This window comes from Apodemus sylvaticus, chromosome 23 (genome assembly GCF_947179515.1).
Source record: "Apodemus sylvaticus chromosome 23, mApoSyl1.1, whole genome shotgun sequence".
Lineage (NCBI taxonomy): Eukaryota > Metazoa > Chordata > Mammalia > Rodentia > Muridae > Apodemus > Apodemus sylvaticus.
The window spans coordinates 30,382,220-30,410,126 of record NC_067494.1 but is presented as its reverse complement, the minus strand read 5'-3'; the positions used below and the strand labels follow the sequence as shown (position 1 = coordinate 30,410,126).

At 46.3% G+C, this 27,907-nt stretch overlaps 1 protein-coding gene across 5 annotated transcripts in view; it reads right to left on the bottom strand.

Annotated features, from left to right (window-relative positions):
* The window catches only part of Sash1 (SAM and SH3 domain containing 1), a 234,238-nt gene that overhangs the window by 59,950 nt on the left and 146,381 nt on the right, over window positions 1-27,907 (bottom strand). For all 5 annotated transcript variants that reach the window (XM_052169284.1, XM_052169286.1, XM_052169283.1 and 2 more), the window contains exons 5-7: window positions 9,340-9,380; window positions 6,100-6,186; window positions 2,867-2,979 (exon numbers count right to left, since the gene is read on the bottom strand). In XM_052169284.1, coding sequence (XP_052025244.1) covers window positions 2,867-2,979; window positions 6,100-6,186; window positions 9,340-9,380 — 241 coding nt within the window. The remainder of the gene's footprint in view (window positions 1-2,866; window positions 2,980-6,099; window positions 6,187-9,339; window positions 9,381-27,907) is intronic.

The following is a 27,907-nucleotide window of genomic DNA, read 5'->3' as shown; positions in this document are numbered from 1 at the left end:
AACAAACAAACAGAACACCTTTCAGAGCTGCTGAAAATGTAGGTTTAGAAACTCGGTGTTTAAACATTAGGAAAAAAGCAAAAACGAATACAGAAAGGAAAGGAAATGTTACAAAAAAAGGGACCAAATATGACAAAACTGAGTAGGGGTTCTTTCTGAACGCTAAGAGTGAGCTGGTCCAGGGAGGTTTGCATATGGCACAATGGAGTGACAACCAGCTTTTCAGACACCTATGCTGTCACCGCAGTCATGCCTCCTTGTGATTTAGTCTTCAGATCTAAATGAAGACATTGGTCAAACCGTATTCCCTGAAGCAAGCAAGTTAAAGAGAGAAACCACCTGACATGGAAGGATTACAATGCTCATCGGCCAGAGCTGTGGGATGTGGCAAAGTCACCATCCAAAAATGCAGATATCCTCGCATTATTGAAAACCCGAGGGGGCTGGAGAGATGGTTCAGAGGTTAAGAGCAGTGACTGCTCTGCCAGAGGTCCTGAGTTCAATTCCCAGCAACCACATGGTGGCTCACAACCGGCTACAATGGGATCTGATGCCCTCTTCTGGTGCATCTGAAGACACATGCAGTGTACTCATATAAATAAAAAAAAATAAATAAAAGAATGTCTCTTTTACCTTTGCCTATGAGAGAAGGAGGAGGAGGAGGAGGAGGAGGAGGAGGAGGAGGAGGAGGAGGACAGCACTGCTTAGGGAATAAAGGCCTGGATATAGGCACTAATTACCACCTAGCCTGGGCTAGGTCACCGACCCCCTCTGATTCATCCTCTCCTCTGGAACAGCAGGGGATACACTGAACCCTGGTCAGAATTTGCTACTGCAGTCAGGCTGACGCAGCAGAGCTCTCACTACACATATGTGTACAGACACAGCCCCTTGTGGCTTCAGGTAAGTGCGCGGCTCACATTAAAAGCGTATGGCCGGAAGCTTCCGTTAGTGACACTAATCATTTTAATCACACACATATCACAGGGACATATCTACTGTCCCCATCTTTATGATATACTAATGTTCTATCTACTGGATATGTGCTTCCTGAAATGCCTTCCCCTCCCTGCATGCTTGGGAAGATATGTAAGAAGGAAAGGGGATCCTTATTAAAAAAATGTCAGTTTTGTCTGGGCCTCTACTCTATCCCGACACCCAGTCTTAGCCCCAACCGCCAGGGGGCTAAATAAGCTTCATCTTTAAGTAAAATGCTTAAGAAACAAAATCCTCACTGGGTATCTGGAAGCTGACACGTTTTTTTCTTTCTTAATCTCCCGAGGACTTTACTTTTGACTCAGACAGACAAAGCTTAGGAGCAGGCCTGTGCTGTCAGAAGAGTAAATATGTGATTTAGAAACGAGGTCATGGTAGAGGTAGCAGCTTCAGTTTAAGTTGTATTTTCAGACTGCAAAGGCATGGTTATGGTCTCTGTCTCTCTGTCTCTCTCTCTCTCTGTGTCTCTGTCTCTGTCTCCCTCCCTTCCTCCCTACACCCCCTTTCATCCAGACACTATCCAGAAAGTTGAAATTTCTGAGTGCTGAGTTCAGCTCCCCGAACTTTATGCAAACGCCCCTGGACCGTCTCATACCCGGCGCTCTGACTGAGTGAAGCTTTGCTGACTCAGCTTTGCTGAGTGAAACCAGCTCACTTTTCATCATCACTTAACTGTCCTTTCTTTGTTATTTTTTTTTCCTTAAAACTAGCAAGGTATGTTCTCTCTGACGCAGGCTCCTTGCGTTGTGACTGAGCAGCCCCGTGATAGAATAAGCAGGGCATAGCTCTCTCCAAGGCTTTACCTGTAAGTGCAGTCCCTGTGTTAGCCTAGTATGCCACCCACACAAATGTACAAATCACCAAGATAAATGAACGATTCACACCTTCCCTGTATGGCACGGACCTTTCTACTCTACGAAGACCCAAACTTATTGCCAACAGTTACTGGTGTGCTTAAAATTAGTACTTGCAAATTGTATTATTCAGGAAGTGCCAAATAACTAGATCTCAAAAACGATTCATCTTTTTTAACAACCAAAAGTGACTTCCTTAAAGCCTAAAACTCATGTCTACCATAAAACTCTAAGAAAACGTTTGACACGCCATTTTCTTGGACAGAACCATTGAGCTAATATAGAAATCATCTACACACTATCTTAAGCTATCTCTTGATATTTAAAATAGAGAGAATCCTGAATGGGGAGGAGTTTTGTGAACTCCGTAGCTGCACCAGAGACTGGGCAAAGGTCACCAAGCCAGTGGGAGCCAGGCTGCAGGCAGTTCCGAACCGCACACACAGTTGCATGAAGCTCGGCTGCCTCAGGCCTTCTAACTTCTGCTAAAATTAGGAGCCCATTTTTCCCTCTCCGTTTTTTCTCCAACTCTGAAAGTATTCCTTTCTTTTCTGGGTGTCTGTTAGCCTATCCTGAGGCCCTTTTAAATGTTCTCCTTGACTCCAAGGAAACACGCAGCAGTGTCATCCCACGCAGTGCTCATGCCAAACACAGGTGCCAAAAGATGGCCTCGTACGCCTGCATTCTGATGATCAATGTTGCTATTTGAACAGTGGGGCTTCCCCGACTTGCCAGGAGGCAAGAAAACCTCCTACTCACCACAAGGAAAATATGTATAGGTGAACACCTCTTATATGCATTTTCTAGGAAGTCTGCTGGACTTTCCCCCAAAGCTGGGGCATACACAAGGAACAGAACCAGAGAAGAATACTCGGGGACTTTGATACTCAAGGGTGTATTTGTGCACACACGCACATGCGCACTGTAGCTATTAGGTTCTTATACCCTCAGATGCCCCTGCACATTTTTTTAGCTGGCGCTCACAGGTAAAACTGAATGCCTGCGAGTGCTCTTACCCTGGCGAGCGCTTCTTCAATGGTAATCATCTTCTCCTTGACCATCATCATCAGCTGAATTCGCTCCTCGTCACTCATCGTAATCTCACTGGCCACATAGCCCACGTCTTCTCCTAGGGATTAAAGACAGACAAACATGAGTGAGGGACGAAGCAGGCCTCTGGTCTGGAATTCCCTCATATTAGGTGAGGGAGGGACGTTTCTCGGGTACCCTGTCGACCTTGCACGCCATGGCAGGATCAGGGGGATACAGAGTCATGCTGCTTGTCTGAAAGCTGATGCTCTCTTTGAGAAGGGCTTGTTAAGAATGTGTGTGAATTACCACATCAGTAATCCTCCCAAAGGCCCAGACTGTTGAGACAGGCCTTCTAGACGCGGCACAAAGTTCAAGGGGAATTTCTCGTTACAGGTGGGCCAGGAATCTCATTTAAACAGTCAACGTGATCAGACAGGCATCACAAGGCTTCATTGGGTTAACAAGTAAAATATGAATGAGGGGGACATCTATTTGTGTGGGCGCATAGGACGTCGAGCCATAGATCCAAGCTTGCTGAGCCCGATTCAACCATCTTTCTCTACTGGCTACTATTCTCACAGAATAAACATACAAGCAGGGACTACAGCTACCTGCTTCTGGAAGCACCACAGCCACGTGGGCCTGCAGATTGCGACAGGCAGCCACCACCTAATTTAGAGCTGAAGGCTACAGAGGAAAAGATGCTCCCACTGAGTCCTTCTAAAAAGCCTTTTCCCATATGGCAAACAATACCATTCCTCTTGAGTCCCATTGGCCAGTTGTGTCGTTGGCTAGCACATGGGAAAGAGCTTAGTGACAGTAGGCTAGCACACACACCAGGAGGAGGCCACATTGTAGCCTCCGTTCCCTCTCCTCTGCCCCCACCTTCTTCCAACACACTTCTGTGGCTTCTGGTACCACGGGGACCTCAGGCAGGACTCTACACACCCGATTTACACCCGGACAGGACTATGGAGGCTACCTGAAGACTCACGGGAACCACCGTGGAGGGGTCCTAGCTGGCGAGTTGTGTTCTCCATGACTCCTCATCTCATTTCCACTTTGTAACCAGTCAGTTCAGAGGAACCCCTCAAGTCCCTTCTGATACTCATCCCCTTATGGGAAAGTGACAGGGTGCTGGCTGTGGGAAGAGGCCCGCTCGTTTGATTCATTTTACTACCTGTGTTGAGTGACATGGAGCTAGCTGACTGTTTCACAAAGCTATGTGACCTGTTGACTCTATCATGTCTGTCTGTCTGCCTATCTATCTATCTGTCTGTCTATCAATCATATCTGTCTGCCTGCCTATCTAATCTATCTATCTATCTATCTATCTATCTATCTATCTATCTATCTATCTATCATATCTGTTTGCCTGCCTATCTAATTTATCATCTATCTATTATCTGTCTATCTATCTATCTATCTATCTATCTATCTATCTATCTAATCTATCTGTCTGCCTATCTAATCTATCATCTATCTATCATATCTGTCTGTCTGCCTATCTAATCTATCTATCATCTATCTATTATCTGTCTATCTATCTGCCTGTCTACATCTATCTATCTATCTATCTATCTATCTATCTATCTATCGAATCTGTCTGTCTGTCTGCCTATCTAATCTATCATCTATCTATCATATCTGTCTGTCTGCCTATCTGCCTGCCTGCTTATCTAATCTATCTATCTATCTATCTATCTATCTATCTATCTATCTACCTACCTACCTATCTCTATCTATCTATCTATCTATCTATCTATCTATCTAACTGTGTGCCTCTATCTACCTACCTATCTCTATCTATCTATCTATCTATCTATCTATCTATCTATCTATCTGACTTCTTTTTTTAAAAAAATATTTATTTATTTCATGTATGTGACTACACTGTCTCTGTCTTCAGACACTCCAGAAGAGGACATCAGATCCCCATTACAGATGGTCGTGAGCCACCATGTGGTAGCTGGGATTTGAACTCAGGACCTCTAGGAAGAGCAGTCAGTGCTCTTAACCGCTGAGCCATCTCTCCAGCCCCCTACCTGATTTCTTAATGTCTGTATGCATGGTTCTATATAAGTGAGTGGTACGTGTGGATGCTCACAGAGGGCAGAAAGGGGCATCAGCTTCCCTGGCACTGGAGTTATATACAACGTGAGCTGCCCACCACAAGTACTGGGAACCAAACTCTGGTCCTTTGGAAGAGCAGCGAGTGCTCTCAACCACTGAGGCCTCCCTCTAGGCCTTGCCCCCTCTCTTCATTGCCTTTCTCCACAGCTTTCTAAGCAACACTTTGTCAGAATGCAGAGTCTATTTGGAAGCACAGAGGATTCTGGGTCTCAACCAAAATGGAAAGTTGGAAATTTGTTGAAGTGGGACAACTAAAATCCACTTGAGAGTCGTCTGAAAACTCAGGTGTGCAGAGAGGGAAGCTAAAGTCCACAGCCAAGTCTCTGGAGTCTGGATGGGAGCAACTGGAGAGGCTTCGGGCCAGGAGAGGTCATGTCATTGTGGAAAAGGAAAAGAGTGTCAGGGGGACAGGCAAACAGGCTCATGTATTGACAACCCCTTCCAGTCAGACAGGAACGTGGAAGTCAGTGTGTCCTGGTTTCCTTTGTGAATACTGGAAGAAACGTAAATCAGAGAAGCCGGGCTCCGGGGGACGACATATTTATTTGCTATCTAAACAAAAACAAAGTCGAGGCCTGGAGAAAGGGCAGAGCTCCCTTCAACAGAGCAGCCCGCTACATTCTCATGATGTCAGACCCAGAGAGGGTTTCCAGGGGCAACCACCCCATAACTGTCCCTGTCACAGAGCAAAAAGTTCACAAGAATGCAAAGGCTCCAAGCGGGGGCATGCACTGGAGGTCCAAAACCAACAAACTCGAAGATTCCCTTGACTGTTGGGGTCAGTGCTTGGCAAGTTTAAGAGAAAAAGCAGGGTGGCTGGCGTGAGGGGACATCTGCAGACTCAGTCCCTGGTGTCAGAAGACCACTAGCTTGTCCAGTTATGTTCTCCTTGAGTTCAAGAGACTCATGGGGTCAAAATCTTGAAGTCATGAAAGGAATGTTGGAAAAATTGACTATTTCACAGCTGTACGCGATGAGTTAATCCTACATTGCTGGAGGGGGGGGGATCCATTTAGATCAGGGACAGGGCTTCTGAGTCTAAGGAAGCCACAAGGACCCACAGTCCAAGGCCACATCACTGTACCTTTTGAAGTTTGTCTCATTATTCCTTTTTGGTTCTTTCGGAAATTCTGCCAGAAGTATTTATTTTTCTTCTTCCAATCTCCTTTGCCTTTAAGAAAGAAGCAGAGGGAAAGGAGAGAGAAAGAAAGAGAGAGGGAGAGAGGAAGGGATGGAGAGGGGAGAGAGAAAAAGAGAGAAAGAGAGAGAGAGAGGCAGTAAATTCACTAATACCAAATGTAGTCTCTTTCTTACAATTTCAAAGCTTGAACAAATACTCTGATTTCACAAAAAAACAAAAAAAAAAAAAAAACAAAAAAAAAAAAACAAAAAACGGGGATTTGTAAAAGACAGGAGAAATAGCTATGAAGTTTAAAAGAAATGCAAATTTGCTAGTAGCAAAAGAAAAAAAAAGGAAGAAAAGAAAGGCTCAACAGGGTTAAGAAAAGCAATACAGGAACATCAGAAGGGCAGGGCAGGCCAGGCGTGCATCTTACACTCCCTTTGAAGTTTGTTTAGCCTGCTGCCTTCTGCCTGGTATTGTGGCGCGCTCCCGCCCTTTGGGGGCAGCCACAATTATTTCCACTCTGCCACAAATAGAAGGCTTGCAGAGGTTCGTTGTTTTGTTTTGTTCCTGCTGCTGCCTGCCATTGTTTTCTCTTTCTCTTCTCCCAAACTTAATGAAGAAAACACACAGGCTATTATACCCTAGTGTGCACTGGTCGGCACAGGCTACCCAGCCTGGTTCACTGTGGTGTGTGGTGACACAGACCTATAGCTCAAGTAAGGCATGATCCCCACCTCTGGGATGTTTAGGCTTTGTGGTGACCAACAGATTAACAAAGTCACAAAGACAAGACGACAAACAGAGGCCGGCCATGCTCAGGTCCCTCTGACCTCCCTCCCAACTCAGACTAGGATCAAGTGGTTCATCAATGAAAACAAATTTGCCACTGATAGCCATATTTTTTTTTAAAATCTATTTTGGTTCTAGGAATTGACTATACAAAATACCTTTTGAAATGCAAACAGAGAGGCTAGATAGTGGCTTAGTCAGTGAAAAGATGGTTTTACAAACATGAGAAGCAAAGTTGAATCTCCCAGAATCCACAAGGTTGAAGCTGGGCACGGTGGCACATACCTAGAACCCCATCAGCAGACAGGCAGGTCCTTCTGGCTCCTGGGCCAGCCAGCCCAGCCAGCCTAGTGACCTGGTGTGCTTTAGACCAATGAAAGACTGCTGGCTCAAACAACCAGGCTCCTGAGGACGGACAGCCAAGATTTCTGTCCGTCTGTCTGTCTGTCTCCATCTCTGTTTCTGTGTGTCTCTGTCTCTCTCTCTTTGCCTCTCTCTGTCTCTGTCACTCTCTCTGTCACTCTCTCTCTCTCTCTCTCTCTCTCTCTCTCAGACACACACACACACACACACACACTTACTTTTAAAAGGCAAACATAAGGGAAGACAGTTAATGAACAGGAAGGGAACTTCTTTGTGCTTTGAAAAGAAGGGGCAGTAGCTGCCACTGTGCTGATGTGGCAGGCACGCCCCGAGCAGCAGCTCTGTCTCCATTTGGCTGTCTGTCTGGTTGCCCTGTGACCACTGGAAACAAGGCCCAGCAAAGTGGCGGTGGCTTCCACAGTCTAGACTGGCGGTGCCAAGCCATGATGCATGAAGTAGCCATGTGGGAACTCCATCTCTGCCGGTCCCAGGCTAGCAAGGGTGTCATTTGTCAACACAGGATGTCCTCATTTATATGCCGACAGCCCTGGAGGCCTGGGAAGGAATCCCAAGCCCTTCTGTTCTCAGGTCCTCAAGGCTAGTTTCATGGGCTCTGCTGCCTATAAGCGAACCCTGAAAGTGGATGTCAGCCCTGAAGAGCAAAAGCAGATTCAGTGCAGGTCATTTGGCCTGAGGAGGCTACAACGCATCTCTCCATCTAAGAGCTGCGTTCCTTTCCTTCTCTCTCATATCGGTGTCTGCCTCCTGAGTGCTGGGACTAAAGGGCATGCAATCACACCCAGTTCATATTCTGCTTCTGTAAAACGGAGAAAATAAAAATAGCTAACATCTTTTCAGCATTCACAATACCCAAACCCTTAGCTATTTAACAGTCTATCTCACTTAAGTCTCAGGTTTCTCCTCCTCCTTTTTAACAGCAATAAGGCTTTATCAAGTATCTTAGGCTGGCCCAAACCTCAGTCAGTACCTTTCCACCTCAGGCTCCCACGAACAGAGATTGCACTGGTCCTAGCCAGTTCAGTGCTGGGTCAGCATTTGTGATTCAAATCCTGGTGACTGGAATTCAGTCCTTACCCACCCACCCTCTGGCCTTTGCTATAGCAAGAGTAAATCTTACAATCAAGGATATAGACAATTTATAATGCCTTGAATGCATATTATTTTATCTACACATTCCAAATGGAACGGTTTCTCAGAGGGCCACATCAGAGAAACAAACTTAAGGAATTCTCTGACAGTGCCACGTGCTTGTGGCAGAGAAATTATGAATATCTAGCCAAAAGGATGAGATTTTGGCACATCCAATATGGTGCAGAAGTGAGCCTTTCTCTGATAACAATATTCATCAGGTAGAAATATTCATAAACGGCCATTTTTGGAGATTTGTAAAACAGTATGTAGAATAAGATACTACTTAGACTTTCAAAAGAACAATTCGTACTGGCAAAAAAGAAAAAAAAAGAAAGAAAATTGTACATCAAATACCAGGGCCAGAGAGATGGCTCGGCCAATAAAGTGCTTGGTAAAAAGGGCACATGGAGCTGAGCTTGGGTCCCGGGCATCCACAATAAAAACTCACAACAGGGTGGCATGTGTCGACAACTCTAATACCAGGGAGAAAGGCGGGCGCGTTTGCCCAGAGTCTGCTGGCCAGCGGGTTTACTTGAACTGGCGGAGCTCTAAGCAAGAGTTTTCCCAGAGTAAAGGGGAGTGACTGGAGGACATCTAGTGTGACCTCAACCACACACAGACACACAGACACACAGACACACACACACACACACACACACACACATACACACACACACACACACACACACACACGCACATAATCTTTTTACAATGTTTATTTCTGAGTTGACAGATGATAATGATTATGATGATGATGATGATTACTACTTAGGCAAGGTCTATAACTCTATATATATATATATATATATATATATATATATATCTTCTATAAGCTATGAAAATAAAATAATTCAATGAAATATTTAAATCAATATTTAAGGCAGTGGTACTGACCTACACAGCCGTCTTCTGAGTTTGATTTATGGAGAGGATACCTAGAAAAGAAAACAAAATGCATATATATTACTAGAGGGCCTGGGTTTTATGGGATGTTCACTGAAACCTTCCTAACCTATTGGACCCTTGGCCCATCAGCGCTTAATGGAGCCCGGGGAATCTTTACAGTTGCTCTTTCCCATCTATCTGCTGAGGCCCTAGAAAACGGATACCATTTGTCAATATGGATTAATAAAAGACCCAGTCTAGGACAGGACCTGTATTTAAAAAGAATACGGGTGTCACTACAGATTGTCTGTCTGTGAGCTCATCACTGGTTAAGCTCTCGCTGGGACATCTATTGGGTAAGTGAGAAAGAATAAACTCATCATAATGACCACGTCAATGCCACAGCACTGTGGCCAACGGAAAAAAAAAGATCGTGTACGCTGGGAAGGTGGGAGATGCAGTCAAAATGAGACTCAACGCCCTGGTGGAAGGGGCAGCCAGTAGAAAGCTCCTGTAGTTGGCAACGCCCAACTGGCAAGGGTAGCAGTTGGTTTTGCCAGATCTTGTAACACTCAAAAAAATCAAGCCAGATTTTTTGAAATCTGCCAGTGAGGACGTCACGCTTTTAAGTCACGGCGGATTTTTAAAAAATGGATCCAAGTTAACCACCCTTTGCCTGTTTGACATCCCATCTTGAACCAGGCTGTCGGTGTGAGACAGCAGACCCAGGTAACCCTGGGGAATGTGGAATAGGAACAGCCTAAAACCAGTGAGTGAGGTGCTTCTCTGGGAAGCACTCAGACAACACCAACTCAAAGCATGACAGCAGGAAAAGCAAAGACTATTAACATGGGGGCAGGGAGCGAGGCAGCACAAGTAGAGATCTGATCAAAATCGTCATTGGCTGGGTACAAACCCTAAAGGACAAAGTCGGTGCTCGGGGGCATGCCAAAGACCCTGTATCAGAACAGAAGTTGGGCGCTTAGAAATTTCACACCCAAATCTTCTCTCCAAGTTCACTGCCAAAAAGGAAGATTAAAAAGATGCTTGGCTAAACACTGTAGCTACTGTCTGGATGCTTAGAAAGCCAGGTGTGAGGCTGGGTATTGAGAGATAAGACCGAGACCAGTCAGAGGAAAAGTGGCAGAACCTTTAAGCACCTAACAGAGACCTTGCAGGTACAGGGACCTCAAGAATTTAAGGCGAAGAATGGAGATGGGGGGTTCTCATGCAGTTCCCCCCTCTCCAACCCCATGATGGAGGCAATATAGGCATTGATGGTGACTGGTGGGTTGGTACCCAGACCCTGTGACTGACATAATACTCCACACCTAAGAGGCAAGAACAGTTTCTGCCTGGCACAAAACCCTGCGAGAACTCCATGATCAACTAGGAAAGGTACTACAAAACAGACACAGGTGAAACCATTGCAGAAGTCAAGATCAACAGTTAGATGTATTACTGCTCTTTCTTAGTCAGGGTTTCTATTCCTGCACAGACATCATGCCCAAGAAGCAAGTTGGGGAGGAAAGGGTTTATTCAGCTTACACTTCCACATTGCTGTTCATCACCAAAGGAAGTCAGGACTGGAACTCAAGCAGGTCAGGAAGCAGGAGCTGATGCAGAGGCCATGGATGTTTCTTACTGGCTTGCTTCCTTTGGCTTGCTCAGCCTGCTCTCTTATAGAACCCAAGACTACCAGCCCAGGGATGGCATCACCCACAAGGGGCCCTCCCCCGACCCCATCACTAATTGAGAAAATGCCCACAGCTGGATCTCATGGAGGCACTTCCCCGACTGAAGCTCCTTTCTCTGTGATAACTCCGGCCTGTGTCAAGTTGACACACAAAACCCGTTAGTACATGCTCGTTCCCCTTTCTAGCACACAGCACATATGCATGTGCCCATACAAACACACCAACCTACCTACAGTAAGAAAACATACCTGACCACCAAACTACGCCCCTCCCACCAAGCTCTAGAAAAACTCTTCTCCTTCCTCCTATGCACTGCAAAAATAAGACCTTAGACTCACATCTACCTAAAGGCTGCTAAGTGGTAGCCATGTTAAGTCCTATAAACATTCAGACAACATGTATCTAGCAATATTACATTAGGGGCAGAGGTATGGAGAAAGGAGGCTTTTGGTTAGAGAATGGGTGTTTATGAATGAGGATGCGTGCCGGGACGGAGATGTAGTCCAGGTGGTTGGGTGTCTGTCTAGCACACAGAGCCCTGGGTTTGATCCCATTGGTGCATAACACTGAGAGTAGCTGGTGTCCTTTTGTAATCTCAGCACTTGGGAGGGTCTCTACTACACCACGAGTTCAAAGTCAGTCTGGGTTCTCTCAAACAAGCAAACAAGGAGACATTCAAAGATGACGGGGAAGGGTCTGGTTGGTCTTGACTAGAGTGCAGGGTACAGAGAGATCAGTAAAGCGGTTCTAGATACAGCTGTGGAAGTTCTCATAGAACTAAGGGGAAAGACTCCCCCACCTGAATATGGGTTTTACCATCTAATAGGGTGAAGCCCACACGGGCTAAACGGGGGGAAGGAGAAAGGTCTGGGGCTCCATGGTAAGTCTCCACTCACCGCTCACCAGACACTGTGCCGTAAACACTGCTCTCAGAAGCCAGAAAAGCAGGGGCAACTGCATGCTCATGGCCACAGGTGAATTATGAGACCAACAAAGACTGCCCAGGCTGAGCCATCGATCGGCTGGCTAGGGGGCAGGAGAGGAAGGCAGGGGATCTTTCAAAGAAGGATCATCTTTGAGCTGTTCTTGAATTCTTAGGATCTGAACAAGATTGACCATTGCTCAGAAATATCCTCAGTGCCGGTTAAAACCAGAGCCGATGTGGTCAGAACCTTCCAGCCATTTTCTCCTTACGCTGAAAGAAACGTTCCCAGGCAAACAGCCTGCAGAAATCTTTACCTCCTCTGATGACAGAGACTAGTAAATCTTAATGGATTAAATGACTTTTAACTATCACTCTGTTTATATTCCAATTTTATAGGAAGCGATGATCCCCCACAAGGGAAGGGAGATAGCTTGTTGCTCCGTGGTCAGGGATTACGCCAGGTGGCCTGCTGTGGCCTGGCTGTCTTTGGAATGTATGCCTTCCCCTCTCTGGGTAGAATGAAGATTAATCATTTCAATCCTATCTTTGCTATTTTTCAAAGCCATCTTTCCATACTTTCAGCCAAATCCAAATGTCCAATGCTAATTTTAAATGAAAAAGCTTCCAAATTTGCCATTTAGGGAAAAGGATCATTCTTCACTGCTACCTAGACCTTACAAAATGCAAGCCTAGGCTCCACCCCAAAGTACAGACTTACAGCCTTTGTTACTTTCATTAACTCTCTTCAAATTATCACTCGTGTTGGGTAATCTTATTGTTTGGCCGTACCTACGCTTCTTGCATTTCCCCAGACTGCCTGAAGATGGCACTGTAGATTCTTCTTTCAGTGGTGAGCTAGTGTGTGGAATTTTGTTTTTAATTTTTCAGGAGTGTACAACACACGGAGGACTGGCTAGAGGCAGTGTCTAAGTGTGAGGCTCCTCAGTTCACCACTGCTCGAAAGAGAAAAGTGACATAATATGCTGTACTGGCTATTGTGTGTGTCAACTTGACACAGGCTGGAGTTATCACAGAGAAAGGAGCTTCAGTTGGGGAAGTGCCTCCATGAGATCCAGCTGTGAGGCATTTTCTCAATTAGTGATCAAGTGGGGAGGGCCCCTTGTGGGTGGCTCCACCTTTGGGCTGGTGCTCTTGGGTTCTATAAGAAAGCAGGCTGAGCAAGCCAGGGGAAGCAAGCCAGTAAGAAACATCCCTCCATGGCCTCTGCATCAGCTCCTGCTTCCTGACCTGCTTGAGTTCCAGTCCTGACTTCCTTTGGTGATGAACTGCATTGTGGAAGTGTAAGCTGAATAAACCCTTTCCTCCCCAACTTGCTTCTTGGTCATGATGTTTGTGCAGGAATAGAAACCCTGACTAAGACATATGCATTTGGACTTATGGACCTAGATGGCTGGCAGAGAAATGCAAAATGCCTGCCCTCCCACTTCACCCCCCCCCACACACACACACACATGCACACTTTTGAGACCACTTCTATCAACCATCCTACGGGACCTGGAACTAACTATGATCTGAGTCTGGATGTCAGCAGGCAGGAGAGACATCATCTCCTGGCCCTGTAGTTGAAGAAATCAGCTCCAAAAAGACTGCCTCCAATCCCAACTTCCTTCCAATCCACACTGTGTGCCTGAGAGTGGCAGGTCTAAAGGCTGTTTAGCCCCACCCCTATGCCAACCCCTCACCCTCCAGCACCATCATAGACTAGGGAGTAAAACAGATGGGCACCAGAAAGCAATACTTAGTGTCTGCTACACTTTGAAGGTATTGCACCTAAAGTCTCAACAAGTCTGGGGATATGATTTCTTGTTTACAAGTCAAGAGTTCCAGGTTCCAATCCTGGACAAGCCTGTCTTATTTTTCCAGAAGTAAGTCAGAGTGAACTTGTTTTCTTCAATAACTATGGTTAAGATTCCCTGCATGGCTAATATGTGAACATTTCTCCTTAAGATCCCTAAACTACTTCAGCTGTTTCTAAAGACCAAACTCATTTAAGAAAATTCCTAAATTAAGGAATTATTGGATTAAACTACAAAAACCAAGGAAGCGAATCCTCAAATGTGGCCCATGTCTTTCCTTCATCCAAGCGTTTCCAACCTTTTCCAACCATCCTTCCTTTTTTCCGTCTGCTCTGTAAGCATTCCGATCCCAGTGAGTCGGGCACTCGCTGGGGCACAGGAAGACTGGCTGAAGGAGACAGGTGAGGCTTTGTGCTTGGGGCTGGGGTGGAGAGGCAGGAAGAGCTGCAGAGTCAGGGGGGGTTGGGGTGGGAGTGGGGGGAGGAGTATGGACAGGTGTAGGAGATCGCCCTGAAGAGGGTGGCTTCAGGGAAGAGTGGGGGCCACTGTGACATTCACACTCCAGTGATGGGGAAGAGCACAGGGCTGAAGCGAAGGAGAGCTCCTAGAGTCTACCTTGGGCCAGTGGCATCAGTGGGGGTATGAAAGGAAGAACTGGGTGCGTATGTGAAACCAGAGCTGCAGACAAAAGCTTGATAGATATTACTCATATTACAAAACAATGGGGACAGTGGCGTCTAATACAGGCAGGCGGGGGCTGGAGAGATGACTCAGTGGTTAAGAGCACTGTCTGCGTTTCCAGAGGTCCTGAGTTCAATTCCCAGCAACCACATGGTGGCTCACAACCATCTGTAATGGGATCTGGTGTGTCTGAAGACAGAAAACAGTGTACTCATACACATCAAACAAATAAATCTTTTTTAAAAAACAAAAAAACATAAATACAGACAGGCGTTTTGGAGACCAAGTCCTGAATTTAGGAATCAGAAAGAAGTGAGGTCAGGCAGCGATGCGTGGAAAAATTTGCCCACAGAGAGAATAAATACGGTCTATATGTTAAAACTCGTCAATTTTTATAGTTACAGTGTTAGCGGCACATTCAGTACACGCGATGTACACGGGCTACCCTATTTTCTACGGAGTTTCTTGCATTAGTGAAGACATCCTCATTAAACCACCCACTGGAAGGGTGAACAAACACAGGTCAAAATGTATTCCCCAAGCCTCTGTAGAAAATCCTTCTACAGATTTGAAAGTCCTTCAAAATCAAGACTGTCCAAGCTCAGAATGTGTGTGTCCCCTGAAATCTCAGGGCAGGGCGCACAGAGATGCCCTACGTGATACCCAAGCCCGGCATCTTGTCCGTCATTTCTCGCCTGTGCACACAGGAAGCACTAGCCTACCACACTCCCGAGAGGGCTGCCCTTTCCCATAACCTTGGAGACGGACTTCAAGGGCACACCGGGACAGACTGGCCCTGCTCTGTCACAACTAGTGGACCGCTGCTCATGAGAACGTGAGATGCTTCGTTTCCCATCCCAAAGCTGAACATACATGGATACCTGAGAACTGAGGATGCTGCGAGGACACCTTCCGGTCTGCTGACAGAAGGAAGGAGAACAGCCGGAAGCATGTCCGACTCAGTTCTTCTTGTAGTATCCGAAGGTGCACCCGGGCAAAAACAACCCATCTCATTTTCACACGGGGAGACCAGCAGTTAGCAAAAAGCACAATAAAGGTTGGCACTCAAAGAAAAGTCCTCAACTATACCCTGTGTTAGGCTTTTCGGTAACTAAACAAACAAACGTACATGCGTACGTGCACAAATGCAGCTATAACCTAACTTATAAGAAGGAACATATGTTCTACATTACTTGAAACCTGGACTCACATCGATTTTTTTTTATGACCCTATAATCTTAAAACTCGGGATATAAAACTTCGGTGTTAATTTTCTCCCCGCTGGATTTTGAATCGGGGAATCTCACTGTTCTCTTTAATATCCAGCATCACCCCAGGCTGGCCCAAGCACCCCCAAAGCTAGTCACCTGCTCCTCTGGAAATAGAAAAGGGACACAGTGCTACAAGGTGGTAAGGCGGAGAGAGATCCTTTACTGGGTGTGTGACAGTTTGGGGCTCCACTCCCAGCCTTAGAAAGGCAGAAGCAAGAACAGAGCTGAGCTCGAGGCTAACCTGAGCTATACAACTAGACTCTGTCTTAAAAAACAGCTGGCTAGCCGGGCGGTGGTGGCGCACGCCTGTAATCCCAGCACTCTGGGAGGCAGAGGCAGGCGGATTTCTGAGTTCAAGGCCAGCCTGGTCTACAAAGTGAGTTCCAGGACAGCCAGGGCTACACAGAGAAACCCTGTCTCGGAAAAAAAACCAAATCACAAAAATCAAAAACAAAAAACAAAAACAGCAACAACAACAACAACAACAAAACAGCTGGCTGAACTTACAGAAAGCAATTTCCTTTCTCGTGAACTACATAAATATAATTTATAGTCTGTTGGGTAATATGTACGTATTCGATATGTATGGGATTTTTAACGTTTTTATGTATTCTTTGAGAACTTATACATGATTTTGTCAGATTCTTTTCCCTCCGAGGATGGGGCTTGCAGTGGAGTGTGGTTGCCACACCCAGTGTCACTCCACTGGGCAAAAGTAACTGATTTTTTTCTCAGTGGCTATCAACTGTGATAGGTTCTTGGCTTTGTCCACTTCTAGATGGAATTTTTCTGAGACAAGGCTTCCCGTTCCATGGCTGGCTTCTAATTTGATAGGAAGCTGAACACTGGCTGAATTTCTCATTTTTTTTCCTGCCTCCATCTCCCAAGCACTGAGACTGTAAGAAGGCGCCACCCACCCCATATCACGCCAGGCAAACAATCTACAAACTGAGCCATCACCTGGCGGATATTATCCTTAAGATATCAAATACATTTTTTAAAATCTCATGACCATCATTCTCTATTAAATAGAAATAAACATGGACCAATATTCAGCTAATAGCATCTACAACCTCAAGAGGTTACCCATTAGTCAGCAGCAGGGGCAAGACTGAAGTGAGGTCAAAGAGTCAGTGGATGCGGGCACTAAGGACAGGCTCACTTCCAAGGACGGGAAGAGACAAAGGCTGGCGCCCCCTAGTGCTCAGTCCTGTACAAGTCTCTTGCTTTAGACCAAACCTGGTCCTTCTTAGTAGAAAGGCTGGATTTCTGACACATCACAGTTCAGCCAATTCTCCAACTGTGACTGAGCGTAACTCTCACACGGAGTCTAAAAACTCTATAAATATCCAGTGCAAACAGCAACACCAGTCATATTTTACCAACCCTGTCCAAACACTCTCTTATTCAGACCTGTTTTGTTTTTGTTTGTTGCTTGTTTCATTTCAGAGTCCTTCCTCAGGTAGAACTTTCTTCTTATTGTCTTTAGCGTGGCTTGTTGGCTTTTTGCTTTGTCTGAGACAGCATCTCACACTGCAGCCCCATGCTACCTTAAAACTCACTAACGTAGTCCAGGCTGGTGTCCAATCCACAGGAATCTTCACGCCCCAGATTTCTGGGACTGTAGGCACGAGCCATCACGCTCAGCTTTGGCCCGTGCTTCCTGGCTTTCTGCTTAACAGAGTCACCTCCACAAACGATCAGGGCAGTGTGTGTGTGTGTGTGTGTGTGTGTGTGCAATGTGAAATCCAACACACCCCTCCCGGAATAGAGTCACTCGCTATGAAGTCAAGCAGATTTGGGAGAGGCAAAAGCTACCCCATATTTATTTACACCTTGCTGCTGCTGAATGACGTAGCTATAACAGAATGGCTCCTACCTCACCAGGCTGTTGGGAGATGATTTGAGTGGATAAATGGGGACACCTTACGTGGTGCCCACCGCCGTGGGCAGATTCTTGTAAATGGCACCTGCATATATATCCATCAGAACCATAGGTGCACTGAAGCCTCCAGCGTGCTCTACGAAGCTCACCGTTGTCTCTCCGGCCGCTCCCTCTCCAGTATTTTGATATAGTTATTTCTTTTGCTCGTTTCTAGAAGCTACTTATTATTACAATCCCAAGCAAACTTACACTTGGTGATGATGTTCTCTTATTTGTAGCATGATATTATTCCCATCTGTTTATACCTTATTGCCAGGCGTGCAGAAGCAAGGGCTCATGGTAAGAGTGCCTGTTGCTCTTCACAGATCCAGCATTCGGTCTCTAACAACTAAACCAAGAAGCTGACAACCACCACCTGTAACTCTAACTCCAGGGAGCCCCATACCTTCTTCTGGACTCTGAGGGTACATGTGTGTGTGTGTGTGTGTGTGCCTAAAATTTAAAGAATTTTTAAAAGTCTTTATATCCTAATGTCTCCCAGGGCAGTATTTAGCTTGGTAAAGCACAATATATGCTATTTTTTTTTTATTAAGGCTGAGAAGCTTTTTCAGTATGGATATATTTCCTAATAAATGATTGGGATTCATCAATTACATCACATTAACTTTCTAAGAGTAATGGCAGGCTTTTCAAGTTTATGAAGTACAACTGTTGTCACAAAACAGTACAACCACCTACTCTTTAATTCTGCTGTATACAGGTTCGGGATGGTTAATTTTAAGTGTCAACTTGGCACAACCTAGGAGAATAGATAGTCTGAATGAGGGACTATCTAGATCGGGTTGACCTATGTGCATGTTTGTGGGAGATTGTCTTGATTAGAAACTAACCGATACATGAAGATTCTGCCCACTGTGGGCGGCAACATTCCCTAGGCAGGAAGCCTTGTGCTGTAGGAGTAAAGAAAGCTAGCTCTCTGTACAAGTATGCATAAACTTATTCTCCTTCTACTCTTGCATGTGATCCTGACTAGTTGCTCTGAGTATTTACATTGGTTTTCCTGCAATGACTGATAGCAACCTGGAATTATAAGTCAAACAATCAAACAAACAAACAAGCAGCCTTTCTCCCCTAAGCTGCTTTTTGTGAGGGCATTTTATCATAGCTCAGAAAAGAAAAGACAAGGTCCTGTTACCACGAGGCACAAACTGTTACTCCTAGAGACTGCTGGAAACATGTGGAACACGTTTGCAATTTCAATCCATGATCTTTCACAAGTGTAACTTTTCCTACCCCCATCTCCTTTCCATAATTTTCTTGATTATCCTCAAAACCACTTTAAGTAAGGCTACTTCTTTTATATGAGATGTCTCAAAAGGACACTGTATTCAGAAAACAAGGAGATGACCTGAATGGTACATAGAGCATGCCTACGCACGCACGCTAAGCATTAACTTAATAAAATATGATGAAATGTAGTAGCTCTTCTTCCTTGGCTTTGACTCATGTTTCTCTCAAACCTTCTTAAAATGTACTTCACCTTCTCAGCTTGGTTCTCTGGCACCTCCAGGGTGGCCAAGAAGTTCTCCAAGCCAAAGAGCAGGGATCCAAGCCTTCTGCATCTGAAAACCCTTCACAGAGATGCATTGAAGGGATGTCCATCTTTTCATGCACCAGCTAGTAACTTGTCCTGCAAGTTAATGATTCAGGTCACTGGCAGAAATGCAAGACTTTCACGTCTGACGAGCAGCCAAATGCCATCTATCCACAGCGGAAGTCCGGGGCCTGACTGTGTCCAGGCTACAGGCTCATTAAGGCCAGGGCTTAAGAGCAGAGGGATGGAGTGGATCGCACTGTGCTGTGATTTCAGGTTAAGGGTTAGAGACAAGCAAAACCAAATCCAGGACAGGCTTGTTTATACCCTATCGAACGTTATCCCTCAATTCCCAAGAGCCTCTCACAGGGGCCATATTTATCCTTTATTTTCTTTTGTCTCTTCCCCCTTCCTCTTTCTATCTCTGTTTCCCTGTCTTGGACAGATTCTAATGTAGGTAAGGCTGCCTCAAACTTGCTGTTTAGCCTAGGGTGATCTTTTTTTTCTTTCTTTCTTTTTTTTTTATATATTTTTTCGATATATTTTTTATTTACATTTCAAATGATTTCCCCTTTTCTAGCCCCCCACTCCTCGAAAGTCCCATAAGCCCCCTTCTCTCCCGCTGTCCTCCCACCCACCCCTTCCCACTTCCCTGTTCTGGTTTTGCCGAATACTGCTTCACTGAGTCTTTCCAGAACAAGGGGCCACTCCTCCGTTCTTCTTGTACCTCATTTGATGTGTGGATTATGTTTTGGGTATTCCAGTTTTCTAGGTTAATAACCACTTATTAGTGAGTGCATACCATGATTCACCTTTTGAGTCTGGGTTACCTCACTTAGTATGATGTTCTCTAGCTCCACCTAGGGTGATCTTGAACTTCCAATTCTTCTGCCTTCACCTTCTGAATGCTAGAACAGTAGGCATGTACTATCACATAGGGCTTAATCCATTGCTCGTAGAGGACCCAAGGGCCTAATGCATGCTGTGCAGCCAAGCACTCCACCAAGTGATGAGCTACATCTCCAGCCCTCATATTTTTCTTCATTTGTAACTCAATGGTTCTGAACTAAGAAGTGACTTTATAAAAGGGATACATGGATGCTAGCTTTGCTGGTAATAATCATTGATAGTAACAGTATATATTCCAGCATCTATGATAAATGCCTTTCCATTTCTTCCAAATGAAGCAATCAATCTTCAGAACAACTTTATGACATATTGGATGGCCCGTAATATTTTAAGTAAGATCACACAGAAAGGAATCATGACCGATTAGTTTCATATAGAATGATATCAATGATGGCCTGTTGTTTGCTTGGTAGAGATAATGAAGTTCTGTGTTTCTTGATGAGGGAACTACATCACAGTCCAGTACACAGCTTCCACGAGTCCACAATTAATCAAGTAGATCTCATTAACTTGCTCTAAGGTAATAAATTAACTTGCCTCCTAACTCAATAACTTTTCTCATTTTCTGTCTTCCTGCTAGAGTCAAGGTTTGGGCTGGGTGGCAGCGTACTCTGTGAAACACTTCCTTGGACTCCCTTGCAGCTAAAGGAGAGCCAGTATCACCCTCACACAGAAAATAAACACTAGAGTTTTCTGGAAGTTTTAAGAAAGTGAGTGTTTGTGTGATTAAGAGAACTATCTCAAGGGCTGGAGAGATGGCTCAGTGGTTAGGAGCACCTACTGCTCTTCTGAAGGTCCTGAGTTCAAATCCCAGCAACCACATGGTGGCTTGCAGCCATCCATAGTGAGATCTGATGCCCTCTTCTGGTGTTTGAGGACAGCTACAGTGTACTCACATATAATTATAAATAAATCTTTTTTTTTAAAGGAGAACTATCTCAGTATACACACCCTCTTCCTTTGCTCTCCATCTCCACTTTGTCTGAAACACAGGAAGCAAACCTAAGCAGCCACCAGCTACCATAAGGAAGGAAGTTGTGTTCTAGGATTGTGTAGCAGAGAGGAAGTAATTCCAGATCAATCCGTCTTGGAATATTTCACTACAGGGCCCCGGCTATAGCAGAATGTGCAGCTATTTGTCAATTGCTGAAGTCAAATTAACCTGAGGCTACATTCGTAACAGACACAGTTGGTTAGTGAAATAGAAAGAGCCTGGCATGGAAGTCCATACTATGCAGTCTGAGTAGTGGGGAGGCCAAGGCAGGAAGGTCAGGAATTGCAGCCTGAGCTACAACACAGTAAGACAGGACTCTGTCTAAACACAAAACAACCAGACAAATGAAAAAAAAAAAACAACAACAACAACAACAACAGAAGACAAATATTTATAAAGCATTGGTCTGAGTGGTCAGTGTATATAACTCATCATCTTTCAGGCCTACGGGGACCCTGAAAAGAACAATGCTCTAGTATGCAGTTGAAGGCCCAGGTGCTAATTTAAGGGACTTACCCAAGGCCACACAACTGGTACAGTAATCCCTTGTATATGTGGTGTTTTGCTTTCCACAGTTTCAATTACCCATGGGCAAATGTGGTTCAAAATATTGCTATTTTTGAGTAATCTTACAAATGAACAATTTAGAAAATTGAAATAATTTCTAGACAGGGGACTTGGGTCAGCAATAAAGCACTATCCTTACAAATAATTGACAAAAAATATTGTAATGCAGTGTGTTAGAGGGGAGACAGCTGTTCACTGTTAAGTCACAATGCTAAGAGCTATCCAGCCCAGTAATTTTTCAATAAAAGCTGGGATCCATGAACGCAGAGGTCACACCATCATCTTCCCCACTCTCTTCAAAGTGCTGGGTCCAATACTGTGAGCTCATAGTGTTACTAAAGAACATGCAATCCAGGTTTGTAGATCGACCTCTGGAGCCTGAAGCCCCATACCAAACTTTGGCTTAAAAAACAGACACATCATCATCATCACCAGCACCATCATCACCATCACCACCACCACCACCACCATCATCATCACCAGCACCAGCACCATCATCACCATCACCACCACCACCATCACCACCATCATGGCTGTGGTATACATATATCTGTATGTCGATATTCCCAGCATGAGCATGCAGGAACCCGCAAAGCCAGAAGAAGGCCACAGATGTCCTGGAGATGGAGTTGTGAGCTACCTGGCATTGCTGCTGGAAACAGCTGAGCCATGGCCCCAGCCTCAAACTCTGGCTTTTGATGACTCCTCAACAGGCACACCAATAAAGGCAGGAGGAGCCGCAGAGAACCTTGAATATCTTGCTCACTGTATTCTCTGCACCTAGTCAGTCTCTCCGCCTTCATTTTATAACCCCTGTGGACTTCAACTTTTATTTAGCGTTTTATATCTTCAGAATTATTAGGTTTGTCTAAAGAAAAAGAAAATGGGATTGGAGGAGTAGGTCTCTTTTCTCCTCAAAAATCTACTTTTCACAAAACTAAAGGGGGATATAAGTAACTTTATATGAGCTTAAATAGTAGAAGGAGAAGAAGAAGAAGAAGAAGAAGAAGAAGAAGAAGAAGAAGAAGAAAGAAAGAAAGAAAGAAAGAAAGAAAGAAAGAAAGAAAGAAAGAAAGAAAGAAAGAAAGAAAGAAAGAAAGAAAGAAAGAAAGAAAGAAAGAAAGAAAGCAAAACACGTACGACTGGGGTGTGTGGCTTGGGGGCAGAGCATTTGTCCAGTGTGCAGAAGGCTGTGTGATGCCCACACGGCAAAACCCAAAGGAAACAAAACAGTTAAATAGCTGCTACTCGTTTCGTGTTTGCCACAAAATTATTTTTCCCTCTAATTCTGCTAGAGGAGTTTCTGAGTATGTGTAGCAAATATGTGGTCCAAAAACAAAGGTTTCCCAGCAAGGAAGTCTGGGAAGGAGCTTGGCTGAACTGGGAGAGGGGGTGTCACCTCTGCATTCGGCTCTGGAGACCAAGTGGCTATCAGACAGGCAGGCCTGTAGAACCAGTGTGCAAAAGTTCTGCTACTGTTCTGGGCCAAGGGAACTCTGGGTAATGGGTCCCAGGTGAGGCGAGTTGCATTTCCTCACAAAGCTATTATACCCTACAGAGAAAACAAGCCTCAAGAGGCCGTCTTTACCAGGTTTGGCCACAGGGTGGGAGGAGAGAGGATGAGGGGAAGAAAAAGAGACTCTATTCAATTATCTCCTCCTGGCGTTGCCATGGTAATGGCTCCGGAAGCCATCAGAACTTTCTCAGTGGAGACAAACAGCAGCTCCCATTTACCAGCACCCAAGCCTGCTGGCCACACTGGCTGCTTGTGCGGGCACCCAAGGCAGGGACAGGGGGTTACGGAGCCTTTCTTCTGTCACCTGCTCTGGGGACAGAAGGGGGGGGGCGGTGAGACTGCCTCTGGAGGTCAAAGCCAGAGAACTGTGGGTAACAACGACCCTTCCTCTCCTTGCTAGAGGCCCTCCTGGACACCACTGTGGGAGCCTCCTGACTGCCCTACTTCTAGCTCGCAGCACAAAGCGGTGACCTGAATCTGGGTCCCTTCCATGGTGACTGCTGGCAGGGCCACTTGAGCTTTGTCTGCTTCCCGGGACACTTTGCATTCTTTGACAGAGACAGGTGATGGCATATCTGTGAGAACATTCTAAACACAATGGAAATGAGACCCTCTGCTTTCCTGTCGTCTCAGCAGATCTTATTTTGAAATTCCTCAGCATTATCTTAGTCACGCCCTCGTGTCCTCACGCATGAAAACCCACTGGGCAGTTCACACCCTCTCTCTTATCTTATCCACATGCCACCCGATTCACAGCCCGTGGTTTTATCCAAAGCAAGGCACACCAGTACCTGCTAGAGACCAGAGAGCCAGAAAGCTCTGACAGGCTGACCAGGAACACAGGACCTCCCAGCACCAGATGACTGCCCCCCTAAATTCCACCTGTGTTTCAGAGACAGAGCTCTAACATCTGTCTGATGATAAGACTCTGGTTTGGGTAGCATTTCATCAAACCCAGCTGGCGGCCTAGCACTGGAACACTCTGGTCTGTTGTTTTACAACACTCTGGTCCGCAGGGTCTCACAACTGCGGACTACTCCAGCAGGGTAGGATAGGGTTGTCCTTCCTATCACTTCAGATGCTTCCCTGGGTATGGATATGGGTGGCAGAACGCTGTCAATCAAATAGAGACAGACAGGAAGCACTAGTTGGGTCCTTTTTCATTCTTCCCCTGACCCCACCCTTCTATCTGAGTGCAATGAGAAGAATTTCAGTCACGGACAGAAGACCGAGCACCCCAAACACAAGTGACCAGACAGACCACTCCGAATAGTGTCCTGTCTGTCTGGTTTCATCCGGACAAGGTTGTGTGTCTTCCCTGCTCAGAGGTGCTCCTTAAAGACCTAGTGACAGAATGAGCCAGCTGGTTAAAGGTGAGGCTGCACGCGCAGGTTAAAAGGGGCCCCCCAGGGTTCAGATTTTCGGGGTTCCTATCACTGACCTCAGGCTATATTGAAGTCAGGGACATCCTCTTCTCCTTCCCACACTGTGGGGTTCCTGGGTTACCTTCTGAAGGTCCGCCCAGAGCCAGACGGGAGCTGCTCTTTCTCCAAGCAGCCTTGCTGGTCTTGGGCTTGGAATTCACTCCCTCTCCTGTAGGAACTTTCCAGCTCCTTCCTTAGGAATCCGTACTGGGCATGGAGTATGCTAGCATAGCTCAACTGCATCATAGCTTCTAGAATTCTCTTCTCTGCATGGATTCCAGTGTGGGACATGATGGTATTTTCTGTGAGGTGCAGATAGTGGAGGCGGGAGGGAGTCACTTTCTCTCTGCCCTTCAAGGCCAGTACAGGCATGAAGACCAGCCGTAGCTAGCAGGTGTCACTGCTGTTCCGCTGGGATTTGGGCAGCACGGGACAGCAACTGGTCTGTGTCACTCATATTCCTGTTGACTTACAGACTCAAGACATGTTGACTGGGGGTGGGGGTGGGGAAAGATATCGAAAGCTATCAACTCCTTTGGTCCTCTTCAGGGATGGATTTAAAGGTTCGCTTGGGGATGCTGAGCGATGCCTCGGGCCCACGCCCATCCTGGCTGGCTGCAGTCTGTCTAGTTTCTCCCACTTTACATGCATTGTTTAACATGCACATGACTGCTCAGCGGACTGCAAGCTATGCCATCTGACAGTGGTGGGATAGCCTCATCCAGACTGTGGAACCAGCCGCTACTAATGTATGAGGAGGTCAAATCCCAGAACACAGTGTAGGCACGCTGCATCACTGAGTCCCTAAGCTATACAGCCTTTAACGCCCATCCTCCTTATGTCCCTGGGTCTTGGGGGCCCAGTTACCCCAGGTGTTGGGGCAGGTGTTGTGGCCTCCTCACCCCTGATCCTGGGCGTGTTAGAGCACCTGCGAGTCCAGCTTCCTCTGGGTGTTGTTGGACTGGGTGTGGAACCAGCGCCCAAGGTCTGCTTGGGGTACAGGCTCAGAGCAGAAGGAACCCATGCCACTGGCCGGGTGGGGGAGGCGACCCATTCACTCCAGGTGTTGGGGCAGATGTTGTGTCCTCTCCTGCGATCCTGGGTGTTTCAGAACACCTGGAATTCTGGCTCCTTCTGCATGTTGGAGGAGTGGGTGCCCCCGGTCTGCTCGGGTGCAGGTTCAAACTGGAAGGAGCCCGTGCCACAGGCTGCTCTGGCAGAGCCCCTGGGTGTGGCTCCCAGCACACATACAGCGACTCACAACCATCTGTGACTCCAATTCTAGGGGATCCTACGCCCTCTTTTGACCACCACAGGCACCAGGAAAGTGTGCTGTGTACTTACACACATACAAGTAAAGCACTCATGCACGTAAAATAAAAATAAATAAATACATCTAAAAAACAAAACAGATGCACATGGATGGCTTGGTAAACTCCAGTCACGTCCCCTCTTACTCTTCCTGAAGCCTGCATGGAGATGTGAAAGGTTTTCCCTTCCTTCAGCACTGCCCCAATATTCTCTTCACTTCTCCGGCCGGAGGACAGACAGCAGCCACCTCTGTGTGTTCAACACCCTCGGCTGTAGTGCTGTCCCCCCTCAATGGCAGCGCACAGCCTGTCACCTCGCAGGAAGCAACCCGGGCACGTGGCCTGCAGCTGGGGTTCGGCCAGCTGGAGCTCCCGGATCAGACAGAATGAAGAGCAACAGCCTTCTCGAGAACAGCTGAGGCAGGGAGCATTAGCACAGCTGCTGTCCATCCCCCAGTCCCTGCATTCAGGAATGCCGAGCCCCTCAAATATGCCCCACAATGGTGTGCACACGTGTGGATACAGAGAAACACACAAACACAGACTTCAGCATACTGATCACATGGGCTCCAGGAAAATGGCTGTCGTTTCTCAGCTTCTTCCTCCAAGTGGTAAAATTGGAAGCTAAAAGTCAAGTGAGGTGGTGAACTTTTAAGTAATGGTGGCTACTGATTGGGTCTGCATATGGCCACATCCACGACAGACCCCCTAAGGACTTCTGCTAGGAGCAGCACAGCCACCTAAGGAGAGGGGACAAGCTAGGTCCTGTGCTGGATGTGTGCCAGGCCTTGGGAAGACCTGTTACTGTGTCTGGCTGATCTATATTCAGAGCTCAAAGCTTAGAGATTTCAAATCCACTGTATCTGGTCATGAGGCTAGCAGAGTTGAAGTTCAGGTATAGATTCTGCTGGGCTCTGGAGCTCACACCAACAACACAGGAGAACCCCAGGCCACCCTAACATCGCTGAGGTCAGCAAATGGAAGGCACTTGAGGTAGAGGAACCTCCAGAGGCCTCTCATCCCAGCAAGGTGAACATGTACTAGGGAGAGCCCAGAGTAGTGACCTGTCCTGGATGAATCAGAGCAGGGAGTCTTCCCTTAAACTCCTGGACAGGACCTTGTTTGTCCTTGTGCCCTTGGCCTTCACATAGATGGTCATTAACAAAGCTATTAAGACAAAAGAACATATAGCTCATACGCTAACACATGGCTTTTGGTCCAGCACACTTATCTCCTTAACCTAGCCTATGCTGATTACAGTAGGACGACCAAATTATGATAGCCCAGGAGGCCCTGGTTCTCTGTGGTACTGGGCCCACCTCCCAGGACAGAGAGCCTGCAGAGGCCAGCCCATCTCAAACAGGCAGGATAACTGATTAACTTGTTCAAGGGCATGCCCCCCCCCCACCTCCGTGTGACTTCCTCACACAGAGGCAGACCCAGGCCTGGAGCAAGTAGGCCTGTGCCTCATGGGAACACTGGTGGCCCATCCCACCCTACATCCCTGTCACAAACAGGATGTAGAGACAGGATGCATTAGTCTCAGCTCCAGAGGACACGGCTTGACCTGGATTTCCTCGCTATCTCAGGTCCTGGATTTGTTCTTTTTCGTGAATTTGTTCTACTTCCGAGGATGAAGAGCCCCTCCACACGTGAACTCCCACATCCAGGAAGGTGCTGTAGTGGTCTTGTTGGAAAAAGGTCTACGTGACACCAGACAACAGACCCTGTCCTTAGGGAACGGTCACAGGCACATGAAGCCCCAACCCCCTCCTGGAGCCACACACACAACCATGTCTGTAGGGAAACCCTATCCTACAAGAGGAAGGATTTCTTACACGTTTCTAAAAGAGTTAAATGCAAATCTACCAAGAATCAGACACAAGGGTCTGTTTTTAATGTTGCACTATCAATTTAATATATTCTCTTTCAAAAGTACATTTTTCTTTCTGTTTATATGACACATCTACAAATATAATATATATTA